This window comes from Ochotona princeps, chromosome 8, assembly GCF_030435755.1.
Source record: "Ochotona princeps isolate mOchPri1 chromosome 8, mOchPri1.hap1, whole genome shotgun sequence".
Lineage (NCBI taxonomy): Eukaryota > Metazoa > Chordata > Mammalia > Lagomorpha > Ochotonidae > Ochotona > Ochotona princeps.
In genome coordinates, this window is record NC_080839.1 from 53,275,501 (window position 1) to 53,290,383 (window position 14,883).

General features: G+C 42.7%; 1 protein-coding gene across 8 annotated transcripts in view; it reads right to left on the reverse strand.

The window, feature by feature from the left end:
• Positions 1–14,883, reverse strand: part of TMEM178A (transmembrane protein 178A) — a 203,539-nt gene that overhangs the window by 12,172 nt on the left and 176,484 nt on the right. For all 8 annotated transcript variants that reach the window (XM_058668037.1, XM_058668031.1, XM_058668036.1 and 5 more), the window contains 2 exons: positions 8,172–8,285; positions 5,058–5,195 (listed from right to left, as the gene is read on the reverse strand). In XM_058668037.1, the coding sequence (XP_058524020.1) occupies positions 5,058–5,163 (106 nt within the window). In that variant the 5' untranslated portion in view covers positions 5,164–5,195; positions 8,172–8,285. The remainder of the gene's footprint in view (positions 1–5,057; positions 5,196–8,171; positions 8,286–14,883) is intronic.

Consider the following 14,883-nt stretch of genomic DNA (forward strand, 5'->3'; position numbering starts at 1 on the left):
ATTGGCAGGATTAATGAGGCCAAAATTTAAAACCAGATCCACATGTGTAAGTCCTAAATGAAAAGCACACACAAGCTTTTACTAGGAGATTGCAGCCATCTCTTTCAGTGGTAACACTTGGTCTACGGACAGGGGTTAGTCCAGTGCTCACTGATCCTGCCTCCTGTGAATATTCATATGATTCGCTGCAGAAATACTCATGCTGTTGATTTCAGATGCCACCCAAAAACCTTGCTGAGGCTGTTAGATAGTAGTACGGTGGATGCATCATATTACCTTTCTACAACAGCTTTGTTAAAATCTTGAATTCCAAAACAACTACCACTGCAGTTTCAGATAAGGTATGGATCTATAGTTTTTAGATATCAGTGATTCAATATACCCCCAATGGATGCATTTAAAAAAAATGTGGATGCAATGAAGCAAAAGAATGGATCACACAAGGTAAGAAACTTGTCAGGCCAGCAGTGATATGTGCTATGTGAACTCTTCCAGAATGGTACTGGCCGTGAGGCCCCCACCAACAGAGGTCCAACTTCTATCATATGTAATCTTAGTGTATTAAAGATAGCAAAAATTATAGCGCAGAAACATAAAATCCATACTTCAAAAATATTTGGGCATGGCTGCTTGGCACAGAGGTTAAGACAACAGTTGGGATGCCCATGTCTTGTATCAGAGTGCCTGGGTCTGAGTTCCAGCTTCACTTCCTGTTCTAGATTTTCACACACGCAGACCCTACGAGGCAGTGGTGATGGCACAAGTGCTTGGGTCCCTGTCACAGGTGTGAGACGCCACAATTGTGGGCCTGGCTCCCAGGTAATTTGGGAGTGAATCAGTGAATGGGAGGCCTTTGTTTCTCTGCCTCTCAAATAACAACAACAAAAAGTATGTATTAATTAAATTTAATCCTTTCAAGTATTTGTAACTTAAAGTATAATAATTGTCATCATCTGCGATTTAATAAAATGCATCATTACTGTACAGGCTTTCATGGGTACCCTGTAGGCAGCATGACCTACTAAGGGGCAGAAGTTCCAAACTTCCCTCAACCTCTGTGTGTGTATAACCCCAAAAGACATGATATCAAAATCCTAAAGGCAAAGCCTTAAGGGTGTGAGGCCTGCCTCTGGTCCTGCTGGAGGACCCTGTACAAGAGTCCAGGGGGGAAAAAAAGGAACAAGACCTGACTCCCTGATGTGAACTGGAAGTCGCTGTTCCACATATAGGTACTTAAGAGCTACTGCAGACAAAGAGGCTGAAGGAGAAAGGTTCCAAAGTTTCTGTTTCACCAGCGCATACTGTCACATCACTGCTGTTGTTCACTGAAGTTTAGGCGCAGAATGAAGATGCCAGCGCTTTAGATGGGGCTATGTTTAGCATCAAAAATCTGTGGGCGGGAGCTGACTGGAGCCGCTGAAGACATTCTGCTTAATTAAAATCAATTCTTTTCACTCCTCTCTGCTCTGTCTGCTACTGCATGTGAAGGTCCTACAGCTAATTTATCTCACAGACCAGATTAATACTGCTATCTCAGCGACTCCAAAGGAAATTCCAAAGGCGAGATTAGCAGTAGCAAAACCAAAATGATCATCTCTAAATCCCATAGCAAGGCATTACATGAATAAATACAAGGTTACTCCAAAAAGTTCATGGAAAACATAACTCAAGCTTATTTGAGGGCAATAATTTTTTTGAATTACATTTATAAATAGGAATTTTCAAAGAGTTCACTGAAAACATATATTGTGGAAAAAAAAAAAAACCACTCTTCATGAGTTTCAGATGTTTGGAAGTACCTCTGTATGCCACCTGGCTGTCAGGGTGAACCCAGGGGTGAACATTGACCTTCCTTCTAGGCTGGCCCCTCGGCTTCCCAACGACCATCCACCCACTGGGCTTTCATGACTGGTGACTTGTTTTAATGTTAACAACTGTTTCACACTCTAAGAGCATCTTAAATTATCCCAAGTACTACCTGTATTAAAAGTGTTCTTTTAATAAATGTGTTCTTTTAATAAAGTGTTCTACTCCACAGGAGTAGTTTCTAGAACCCAGAGCTTCTCTCATTGTTCCTGACAATGGGTTGTGATGTCTCTTGCCATGGATGACAGAAGCAAATCTGTACCTGTTCTTCTTTTTGAATGTATATAGAGACAAGAATCTGGAAAACTGGAGTACGGCTAATAAAGGGCAGGGGATACTAATGAGTATTAAGCAACAACACAGGTTTCAAGAAATCCTCTGGCTAGCACAGTCTCTTTGTATGCTGCTTCTGTGGCTTGCTCAAATTTTTTTTAAAAGATTTTATTGTTATTGGAAAGCCAGATATACAGAGAAGAGGAGAGACAGAGAGGAAGATCTTCCATCCGATGTTTCACTCCCCAAGTGAGCCGCAACGGGCCGGTACGCGCTGATCCAATGCCAGGAACCTGGAACCTCTTCCAGGTCTCCCAAGCGGGTGCAGGGTCCCAAAGGTTTGGGTCATCCTCGACTGCTTTCCCAGGCCACAAGCAGGGAGCTGGATGGGAAGTGGAGCTGCTGGGATTAGAACCGGCGCCCATATGGGATCCCGGGGCGTGTTTAAGGCGAGGACTTTACCCACTAGGCCACGCCGCCGGGCCCAAGGCTTGCTTAAATTTTGCCTTTAAAGTTTTTAAATTTATTTTAAAGATGTATTTTAAAGGCAGAGAGACAAAGATCTCTCTGCTGGTTCATTCTCCAAATGGCCACAATAACCATAGCTGGGCCAAAACAAAGCCAGGTGTCCTACACGGGCATGGAGACCCAAGTGTTTGAGTCATCCCTGCTGCCTCCCAGGGTGCACATTAGCAGGAAGCTGGAATCAGATGCTGAGTCAAGTCAAACCCAAGCAATCCCATATGGGATACAACTGCCGCATGAAATGCCTGTTTCTGCAATTGGAGTTTACTCACGGCCCTAGAATTGGCACCCAGAGGCTGGTTTTGAGAGTTCAAATCCTCTTCCAAAAACCTCAGGAATGAAAATTTTAGCTTCCTTTTACTATAGTCCTGTATTTACCAAAATCCAGTAAGCTAAGCTGTTTTTCTGCTCAGAACTAGCAGAGCTCATGGATTTCTGAACATACTGTTAGGATGCTTGCAAGGATGCCCAACATTCTACATCCGTGACTGCGGTAGTGCACTTCCCTGAGTGCTCACAGGGCTGGGGAAGGTTTGGTCCCTGCGTGAGTAGGAAAAGGGAGGTAACAGTGGAGTGAGCAGGCCACAGGGTAAACAGTCACCTCCCTGCCAGTTCTGAGAGACAGAGATAGAGGTGGTGTCAGTCCTGGCAGGTGGCACTGCCTCCTGTCAGCTCAGGTTTCATGACATGACCCATTGCATGACAAAGGGTAGGAAGACACGGCAAGTCCGCATGAGTACCAGCACTGCAGGCAACTGGAAGCAGGTGCATGAGACATGACTGTCCAGAGTAGCACTCAATCTGAGGCTGGGTGTAGACCGAGAAATGAGGTTCTCTAGTCACTGACAGACTCACTTTGTGTGTATGTGTGTGTGTGTGTGAAGGATGAAAAGGAAGGGAAGGTTTCTTCCTACCGCCCCCATATGTATTAGCCATCAGTTCCTCTCCTGACTCCTATTATACAAAATATCCTTCACATGTTAATCAAAATCACCCTGACCATGTCTGCAACAGTCTCCTCCCAATCTCTTGATTGAAGTTGTTACTCCTCTGTTTAAAACCTTCTAGTGTCTTTCTTCAACCTTAGTGTCAAACCCAAGTTCCTCATTATAAACAATAAAGTCCTAAAGATTCAGCCACTGGGGTTGGCATTGTGGTATAGCAGGTAAAACCACCACCTTCAATTTTGATATTCCATATGGATACAGGTTCACATCCCAGTTGTTCCATTTTCCATCACGCTACATGGTAATGTGCCTGAGAGGGTGGTTTGGGAGACCTGAAAGGAGATCCTGGCTCTTGGGATTGGCCCATCCCTGCCCAATCATTGTGGCCATCTGTGTGGTGAACCAATAGAAGGAAGATCTCTCTCTCTTTTTCTCTTACTCTTTTTCTTGCTTACAGCCCTCTCTCCATAACTCTTTGTTGAAATAAATAAATCTTTAAAAAGGAATAAAGATTCAGCCACTGCCTGCGGCTTCCACTGCGATGGATCCCTTCCTCCACTTTTTCCAACCACATTGCTCTTCTTTCCATAGTTCAAACTGACCCTCCTGGCCTTCAGCTGGGCACTGGTGGCTTCCACAGCCAGCAGGACACTCGCAACGGATGGCTGCTTCTCAGGATCTAGCTTAGAAATCACACCTCAGTGAAGCCTTGCCCAACCTCCTACTTTCCCACAGCTTTGCTTGTGATCACCAATCATTGTGTTTGTCTCCTCACAGGAAAAATGGCCAAGAATCTTGTCTGCTTCACTTTTTGTATGTTTGATGCATAGCAAGCCCTCAAGGAAATCTCTATGGAGGGAAGCAGATAATGGTTTTAGGTGAGGGCACTTCAAGAAGTTCACAGAAAATGCACCTTGAGCAATAAGTGATTCTCATGGTAGCACATGCCATTTATCCCACCAATTCAGTAACCTTCATCCTTGTGCACCAAAGTCAATGTATCTTTCAACGCCATTTTCTGTGAGCTTTTGGAAGTATCCCTACAGACAGAAATGGTGCCCATGTCATCACCACTAAGCCATCTGCTGAACTCTCAGCCAGGAATGAGTTAGGATGGTCTATAAGCTTGTCTCTCCTGGACGGCTCCTCATAAGTAATGGCTCATGCTCGCCCAGAGTCTGGACCAAGGTTTTGGTGCAGCATGAAAGAATGAAATGGAAAAATACAAACCTGACTCATGCAGAGATTAAAGCTGAGACGCTCCCATCTAGTCTACTAGCAGACCATGTCGGAGCAATTGGGGCTGCATTTTGTTGTTTTCTTGGAATTCTGAATTACCCAGCCACGTCAAATGACCTTCGGGTGGCTTTTTTCACAGCTGGAAGCAACGCTAACAGAGTAGCCTTCACCTTGGCAGGCAGAGGTGGCACAAGGTGTGCAACATACCTGTCATGAGGAACAGCAGTCCTGCCACATGCTGCGTCAGGCTTTCTTCCCAGAAGAAACTGACTGTGGCCACAATGCAGCCACACAGGAGGACAGCGACGGCCATGCCCAGGAAGCCAGCTGTGATTCTTCTCAAATCTAGTTTTGAAACAGAAAGACACATTCACAATCAGAAGAGACAGGAAAGCGACTGGAAATGAAAGAACCAAGTGCTCTGTGTACATTGTATGTGTGATGACAACTGCTAAGTTACACAGACAGGTTTAGGGCTCACAGGTGACAGGTGACAATGGCCAAGGAATGCTCTTCCCAGGCATTTCACGAAAGCACAGATGGGGTGTAACTAGAGGAGGTCAAGCCTCTGTAAGTCTATGGAGAAAAGTCATAGCAAGTAGAGAACGGAGGAGGAGACAACCCCAGGGAAACTTAGCTAGTCAGCATCTCAGTAAACTGGGAGGGAGGAAGACTGAGAAATATCTTGGTTAGCTGTAAGTAGCAGCAATAGAAATGTAGGTTGATATCACTGTAATGACTAAGAATGTATCTGGCTCTGGGGGAGGATTCTCAAAACGGAGCCATAGTGAAACAGAATTTTATCCACAGACCGTGGATTCCAATTGTTTGTTTTCATTTACAACTACTCTTACCTATGGCCAAAAATTATTTGAGACAGGCAAAGGCAATTATGATGGCCCAAAGCACACACATGAGACATCAGCTCGTAAGTACACCTTCCCCTAAAACCCAAACATCCATAACTCAGGTTGAGGAAGGGACTGTCCTTATGGAACAAGCCACCCATGGGTGCCTGTCTGTTGCAAAAACTGGCCACATGTATCTGGATGCTTGTCTTTTCATTGCAGAAATAACATTCCCATGTCCATCTGCTGGCTATTCTTTTCCCCTTCAATTTCGTTCCTCCCCTTTTTACTTAAAGAACAAAACTGACTTGAAACATTATTAGCTCAAGGTCTAGGAGTCTCTTTGAAGCAGCAGATCCCAAGCGCAGCACTGCTGTCCCTGAGGACAGGCAACAGGTCTGGGCAAATGCCCACCCAGAGCCTCAACAAAGCGCACACTACACTCTTTGAAGTGTGGAAGAGCCCAGGCAGCTGTCTCCTTGCAGGTTGGTGCAATTCCTGGGCATCTTAGGGGTGTGGCCTGTAGAATGGATGACAGTAGCATCCGGTCTGTCTCTTAACATCCCAGCTAACACAGACCATCCTGTTTCTCAAAGGAGAGTTTTCATTTCTAGCTCAGAGAACTCAAATTCAATTAGTGCCTCTCTGCCTAGAGGAGGAAACAGAAACACACAGAGCAGGAGGCCAGGACGAGCAATCATTGCAAGCCGCTGAGTTCCATGGTAAGGCTGTACGTAGTCTGGAGACACCCACAGCTGGGCAGGTACAGCCAGCATTATCTCACCAACTTTCAAATTCCCTGTGGTTTGAGAGATGTTTCTATTTTGCAGGACTGTTACAAAACACAAGGTTGAGTATAATCCACATGGGATTTGCATTGGTACCAGGCATGCTAAGCTTCTCCAGGAAATGTGGCACAGATCACTAAGTGTGACTTGATTGGAAAGATTCCTATTAAGAGCATCACTTCCTCAGAACACTGAGAAGAATTATGAAAAGAATGCTCAAATACTACCTTATTGGATACTGATGGTATACAAACTCTCAGAATAAAGAGATGAGATTCTGGGGCTGGCATGGTGGTGTAACAGGCTAATTCTCTGCCTGCAGTGCTGGAATCTCATGAGTGCTGATTCAAATCCTGGCTGCTGCACTGCTGATCCAGCTTCCTGCTTATGACCTGAGAAGGCAGCAAAGTATGACTCGAGTCCCTGGGCCCCTCTACCCACATTGGAGACCCAGAAAGAAGCTTCAACTGTTGTGGCCATTTGGGGAGTGAAACAGCAGATGAAAAAAACTCTGTCTCTTTCTCTCTCTTTAAAATCTGTTTTTCAAATAAAATAAATCTTCTTCTTTTTTTTTAAGGGATGAGATTCTTGCTCAGGATTCTGTGATGATCTTTTCTTACTTGATTAAGGCATTAACTATGTGGCTCTTTGGATAGATGATTAAGACCAACAACTCCAAACACACTCAAAAGAATGAAGACGTCAGACAGCCTAAATAAGACACTCTCTTCTGTTGAGAAATTGTTATTAACATCTACTAGTGAGAAAGAACTTTCAGGAACCCACACTGTTCAAAAACAGACCAATGACTTTCCAAGTCACAAAGCTGCTGCTCACAATCAGACCATCACTGGAGCGACCCCAGGAAAGCTTGTGTGCAAGTGTTTGGGATTTCTAGCAGAGCCTTTTGGTTTGCACTAGGGTCTGCCTATGGAAATCAGCTTGGATTTCTTCAGTGGTTTTGGTCATCAAACAGGTCACTCAGGCTGTTGCTACTTATTTTATTGGAAAATGATGACATATCTACTATCACCTGCTTGGGGTGAAGAACTAAAACAGCTTGGTATTTTTTTACCCTTTTTTTTTTCTGTCTTTGAACTATCCATCAGCAGGCCACTTGAGTCAACTGTTTTCAGGTAGCTATCAACCTTCTTTAGTTTCACACTGCATGTTGCTCCACAGAGTTTCAGGTTTCCCTGACAGTGAAAAAGAGCAGTTCCTTCCACTGAAAGGTAAAGGTTAACTGACACCCTCTGAGAAAATTACAACGTAACTAACACTCATGAAGATGTTCTAGCAGAAATGCCAACATCTGAGATACACATAGTAGCGAAAGTAAATATTGTATAAACAAAACAGAAAACGGAGCATGTAAGGTATAATTTTCTTGGATCACTAGGACGGGTGTATAAGCAAATCTTCGTAGCTCGGGACTCTTGTTGGCTGCTGTATGAGAAAGCACCAGGGCAGACAGGCACACTATTTCACAGAGTCCCACCCCTGCATTGGCAAACAGGGTGTGTCCACAGCACAGTGAAATGATCCTTGGAGTCTCTGGTGAGGGCTGCTTGGGCCCAGAGGAGTACACAGAGGAATAAATCACATCTCAGTCTAGGGGGCCAGGGGAACACTTTCTGTCCACAGAGAAACCATGTCCTCTTGGGCCATTTCCCAGAAATACTTACGAAGCAGGTGCCATTCATCTTGCTGTATTGTTTTGGTTAAATTGAAAGGAATGTTTCGTAAGCGGATGGGCTGTGAAAAGTGGTACTTGATAGCTGTGCATCGCTGGGCAATACCTGCAGGGAAATAAGAAATGCAATTTACTATTCATTTGCAATAGAATTCTGGAGACCTAAGGCAGAATAATCGATTCTAAACTGAGCCAAATTTCAGAAAGAAAGGAAATCTCTTGATTACTCTCATTAACAGAGGTAAGGTCAGTTAAAAAAAAATCTAGAACATGAAATAATTTTCAGAATCATGTTTCTTTTTTTAATATATTGTATTTTATAAGGATCTGTACCCTTCCCTAAATAGGATATGCATTGGCTAAATGCAAAACTACTCAAGGAGGGTTCCACGCAGTAGTCTGGTGACTGAAGTCCTTGCCTTGCATGCACCAGGATCTCATATAGGCACAGGTTCTATTCCTGGATGCTCCATTTCCCATCCATCTCCCTGCTTGTAGCCTGGGAAAGCAGTTGACGATAGACCAAAGCCTTGGGAGCCTGCACCCATGTGCACGACCCAGAAGAAGTCCCTAGCTTCAGATTGGCTTAGCTCCAGCCATTTGGCCTCTTGGGGGGTGAACCAGTGGATGAAAGATCTTTCTCTTTGTATCACCTTCCCTCTGTATATCTGCCTTTCTAATAAAAATAAATAAATAAGTCTTTAAAAAAGATAAAACCTCAAGGAAAAAGTCCTCAGGGTATAGGGGTAGATGGGAGAAATCAGCTTAGAATTTTAAAATAATATGTATATTATGCATCTGAACTCTCAAATGAGTTGCAGCAAAAAGTTCATTAGGAAGTATTATTTCTTTATTGAGATTTATTTATTTCCTTATTTGAAAATCAGAGTAAGAGAAATGGAGGGAGAGATAGAAACCGAAAGAGAGTAGAGAGAGATCTTTCTTCCACTGGTTCACTCCCCCAAATGGCTGCAATAGTTGGGATTGGACTAGGCTGAGAGCAGGAGCCAAGGAGTTTAGGTCTCCCACATGGGTGGCGAAGTTCCAACTGCTCAGGCCAGTATCTATTGTTTTCCTAGAGGCAGTAGCATGGGGCCAAATGAAAAGTTGAGCAGTTGGGCCTGAACAGGTGTTACAGTGTGGGATGCCACTGGCAGCTTAATAGCTGAACAGCCGAACAGGTCAACACTAATCATAATGTCAGCCCTGAAGTGTACTGTTTATAAGCAAATCAGGAGATACTGTTTCATAAAAGAAAAATTCTAAACGGTAGTTAGGTGGTAGTTCCAGACAACACACACACAGAAAGCATGTCTGACTCTAGAGTGATAGATGCCATCTCTTAATGGGAATGTTATTGATCAGATCTGGATCTTGAGCAAAAAGGCAATATTCAAAGTAGAGAAAAACATGGGACCAGCACTGTGGCAGAGTAGGCTAATCCTGAGCCTGTAGTGCAAACTTCCATATGGGTATCAGTTGCATCCTGGCTGCTCCACTTCCCATCCAGCTCTCTGCTAATGTGCTTGGGAAAGTAGCAGAGGATTATCCAAGTTCTTGGGACACTGCACCCGTGTGGGAGACCTAGAAGAAGCTCCTTGCTATGCATTGGCCTAGCTCTGACCACTGCTGCCAGCCAGGGAGTGAACCAGCAGCTGAAAAATCTCTGTCTCTCCTTCTCTCTGCCTTTTGAAATACATTTAAAAAAACACTGAAAGAATAAAACAGAGAAAAAAAAAACAAAATGCACAGAAAATCTACACATTCTGCTTAGTGAAATATAAAGTCAAAGGGAGTTATAGCCCCAGACTTCATAATGAGATGCCTGAAAGCGAACTCTGTTGCATGGCAGCTCTCAGCACATTATCTTGAAGTAGACAAGGAACCCTGGTTTATCTCATATGCCTTCCTCCTGCTTATCACTCTCCCTCAACGTGTGCTTCTAGTGCATAAATTAACATGGACCTGTTATTTTATACACTCGTGGATCCCACGAAAGCTATCCTCTCAAATCAACAAAACTTCCCCTTCTATGTTAAATCATGTTAGATAGCTGTTTGGATAAATGTAATATGATTTAACTAATTAAAAATGTGAGTGAATGTTAGTTCCTTGACTCTGGAGACTCTTAAAATATGGAACCTTGTAGATGTAAACAAATGCATAATTGGTGGACTTTGAGGGGACACAAAAGCTAAGTGAGCTTTGCGAAGACTCTGTGAAAGCAAGAGACCAATAACTGAGGACAAGTGGTGTCAGGGGCCAGGCATTCCTTCCTGTGAACACAGCTGCCTCATCATCTCCTAAGGAAATTCTCAACATCAGTTCAAAGACTCACCTGGAAGGTGAGCGGTGTCGTTCACAATGAAAATCCACTGGAACATACTCCAGATATTCTTTTTTTTTTTTTTTTAAAGATTTATTCATTTTATTACAGCCAGATATACACAGAGGAGGAGAGACAAGAGAGGAAGATCTTCCGTCCCATGATTCACTCCCCAAGTGAGCCACAACGGGCTGGTGCGCCGGGAATCTGGAACCTCTTCCGGGTCTCCCACGTGGGTGCAGGGTCCCAATGCATTGGGCCGTCCTCGACTGCTTTCCCAGGCCACAAGCAGGGAGCTGGATGGGAAGTGGAGCTGCCGGGATTAGAACCGGCACCCATATGGGATCCCGGGGCTTTCAAGGTGAGGACTTTAGCCGCTAGGCCACGCCGCCAGGCCCTCCAGATATTCTTAATCGAAAGACTCAGGATGGGAGTGGAAACCTGAATTTTAACAATCCAACTAATTCTGAAGCAAGTGTCCTTGAATTTCATTATTCAAGACTTCTTCTGATTATTTAAAAAAACCTTTGTTTTTCTTGTGAAACTACAAATTTTCTAAAAACGAAAACTACTTTTCTTTTTTTTCAGCATGGGCTCCATGGCAGTGGTTGGGAGATTCCCGGACAAGTTCAGTGTTGACATATAAGTTAGATGTAAGTCAGGAAAGGCCAGTGCTTGCAAACAAGCAAACAATTTTACCAAAACAATGACAGATAAAGGATGGCACATGTAATCTTCATTTTTCAAAAGTATCATTGCATTTGAAATCATCTGATGTCAACGGTAAGGGAAAGCTGAGGGACAGCTGGAGGCATGGCCCAAAGGCACGCAGACTCCGATGGCAAAGACGGGGAAACTTCCTGATGCACACCCTAAAGCAGCTGTTTCAAGTGCTCAATGAAGTAAGGCAGATTATGTCATGAGAATGAAAGGAAAGTATGTCAATGCTGCCTCACTCAGCAGAGCATTAGCAAAGCGTCAGAAACCAGGAGAGAGAAGAAAACAAACCGAATGGAAATTCTGAGGTTGAAGGAGCACAGTAACAGAATCGAAAGATACAATAAATGGGCTCAACAGAAGTTTTGAATTGGCAGAAAAAGAATCAGCAAACTTGAAGACAGATAAATTAGGTTTATGAAACCTGAGGAAAATAAAGGGAAAGCGTGACTGAAAAATGAGGAGAGTCTCAGAGACCTATGAAACATCTTAAAAAAATATTTATTTATTTCTATTGCAAAATCAGATATATATACAAAGGAGGAGAGCCAGAGAGGAAGATCTTCCATTTGATGATTCACTCCCCAAGTGGCCGTAACAGCCGGAACTGAACCAATCTGAAGCCAGGAGCCCGGAGCCTCTTCTGGGTCTCCCACGCGGGTGCAGGGTCCCAAGGTTTGGGTCATCCTTGACTGCTTTCCCAGGCCACAGCCAGAGAGTTGGATGGGAAGTGGGGCTGTCGGGATTAGAACCGGTGCCCATATGGGATCTTGGCGTGTCCAAGGTGAGGACTTTAGCCGTGGGCCCCCTATGAATCATCTTGAATCAGACCAACAGAAGCACACTGGGAATCAAGAAAGGAGAAAACAAAGGGGAAAGGAGTCTTTGAAGAAATGTTAAAAACTCAGCAGAATTTAATGAAAAACAGAAATCTACACATTCTGCTAAGCAAAATCTAAATGAGGTAAACTCAGAGAGTTATATCGAGAATGAAACTATTGAAACCACAAGACTGAGAGTCAAAAGTAGTTAAAAAAGAGTAACCTACCATGTACAAAGTATTTTCAAAAGCTTAACAGTTAATTTCTCATGAGAAACCACAGAGAGCAGAAGCGAGGACATAAGGACAGCCACCAGTTTGCAATGATGCAAAAGCAACACACACTCGATAGAAGCCGTACTTCAAATGTTGAATGTAGATCTTTTTCCTGGAGACTGATGTGCAATAAGATACTCTTGCTCCTCATGCTGGACAGTGACAACAAGTTTCATTTTTGAGACAACAATTTGGTCATGAGGGCCAACAAGCAACGCTTTATAGCACACGGATGCTAGGCTATTATGTTTGGTAGGTGAGGCATATTACATGCATTTTGGACTTAATATTTTCAGCTTATGATGGGCTAATCAGATGTAGCCCTACTGTAAGTCCAGGAACATGGTGTACAATGTACTGAATGGAAAAACACTGACAATCCAGAATCCTACAGGCAGGGAAGTAAGCCTTCAGAGATGAAGAAAAACGAAGGCATTCCCAGATAAATAAAAGCTGAAGGAATGTACCACTAACAGACCTTCTTGTTTACGACCAAAAGGAGCTCCTCAAGTTGAAATCAAGACAGTAACTGCTTCCATATGAAGAAATAAAGAACATTTATTGCTAATGACTCCCCCATCTCCTCTCTCTGACTTAAAAGACACAAAATAGAAGGCAATAATTTTATAAGCCTGTGCCGATGGACATATAACATATAAAAATATAATTTATATGACAATAGCAGTGCAGGGAAGGGAACAGAGCATAGAGACATACAGGGGCAGTTTTTACATACAACTGAAATTAATCTGTATTAATTCAAACTAGATGGTTGTAAATTAAGATGTCACTTTTAATCCATAGGACAACCACTTGGAAAGTGACATGTAATGGAGAATTTTAAAAATGTAAAGCAAAAACATCTGTTTAACACAGAAGAAAGGCAGTAATGGAAGAACAGAAAAAAAGATATAAAGTAGGGCCTGGAGTGGTAGCTTAGAAGTTAAAGTCCTCACTTTGCACGCACCAGGATCCCATATGGCCACTGGTTCTAATCCCAGCAGCCCCGTTTCCCATCCAGTTCCCTGCCTGTGGCCTGGGAAAGCAGTCAAGGATGGCACAAAGACTTGGGACCCTGCACCCGTATGAGAGACCCGGAAGAGGCTCCTGGCTCCTGGCTTCGGATCAGTTCAGCTCCAGCCATTGTGGTCACTTGAGGAGTGAATCAAAATAGAACAGATCTTCCTCTGTGTCTTTCCTCCTCTCTGTATATTTTACTTTTCAATGAAAATAAAATAAATCTTATAAAAAATGATATAAAGTATATAGAAAACCATAGCAACCTGTCAAAAGTAAATCCTACCTTTTTAAAAATTGCATTAAATGTAAATAGATTAAATACTTCACTCAAAATATGAAGATTGGAGGACCACTTACGGTCCTGCCACTTATGACACTGGTATCCCAAATGAGAGCAATGCTCCAAGTTTTGGCTATTCCATCTTCCCACTAGTGTGCCTGGGAATGTAGCAGAGATGGGCCAAGTTCTTGGGCCCCTGCTACCCAAGTGGGAGAACTGCACGGACTTCCAGGCTCCTGGCTCAGGCCTTGCCCATCACTGGCCATTGCAGCCTTTTGGGGAAGGGAATCAGTGGATGGAAAATATCTCTCTCTTTCTCTCTCTCTCTCTCTCTCTCTCTCTCTCTCTCTCTCTCTGCTTTTCAAATAAAGAAGTTTTTGCTAAGAATTGAGATTTGGCACCATAAATAAAATGACATGATCCAGCTAAATATGTCCACATGAGAAACATATTTTAGATTCAAAGATACGTTGAAAGTAAAATAATGAGATTTTATTTCAAAAATAGTACCAAAGGAGATGGAATGGCTATACTAATATCAGACAAAATAAACTTTAAGCAAAAAAAAAAAAAAAACACTAAAGACAAAGACATTCATGCTAAAGATCAACCCATTAGGAATGAATTGCAAACATGTTATGTGCCTACCAACAAAGGCTCAACACGCACTGAGCGAAAACTGACAGGACTGAAGACAGAAACATACAACCCAATTCTAATAGTTACAGACTTTGATAACCAACTTCCAATGGCGGTGAAACAAGTAGACAGAAGATCAACAAATAAAATGAAAGCCTGAACAATGTTACAAACCAACAAGACACAACCAACATCTTTATTGCACTCTGCCCAGTATCAGCAGAATACATATATTTTTTAAGTGCACAGAGAGTGCTCTCCAAGATGGACAATATGCTAGGCAATAAAACAAACCCCATTAAAAGTAAAAGTATTAAAGTTAAGCAAATCATGTTCTACTACAATGCAATGAAATCAGAAATCAATGAATCACAAAGGAAGTTTGTGAAATTTACCAATTTGTGGAAATTAACTAATACACTTCTAAAAAATAAATAGATCAAAAAGAAGTCACAAAAACAGAGCCTAAAACATTAAAACATTAAGATGAATGAAAACAAAGCCACAATGCATCAAAATTCATGAGGTACTTTTTTTTATTTTTTTAATCTCTTTTATTGTATTGTTGTTGACAATCTTTACATAGTCATTCACAGTCAAAGAAAGAAAAAGAAAAAAAAAAGGTT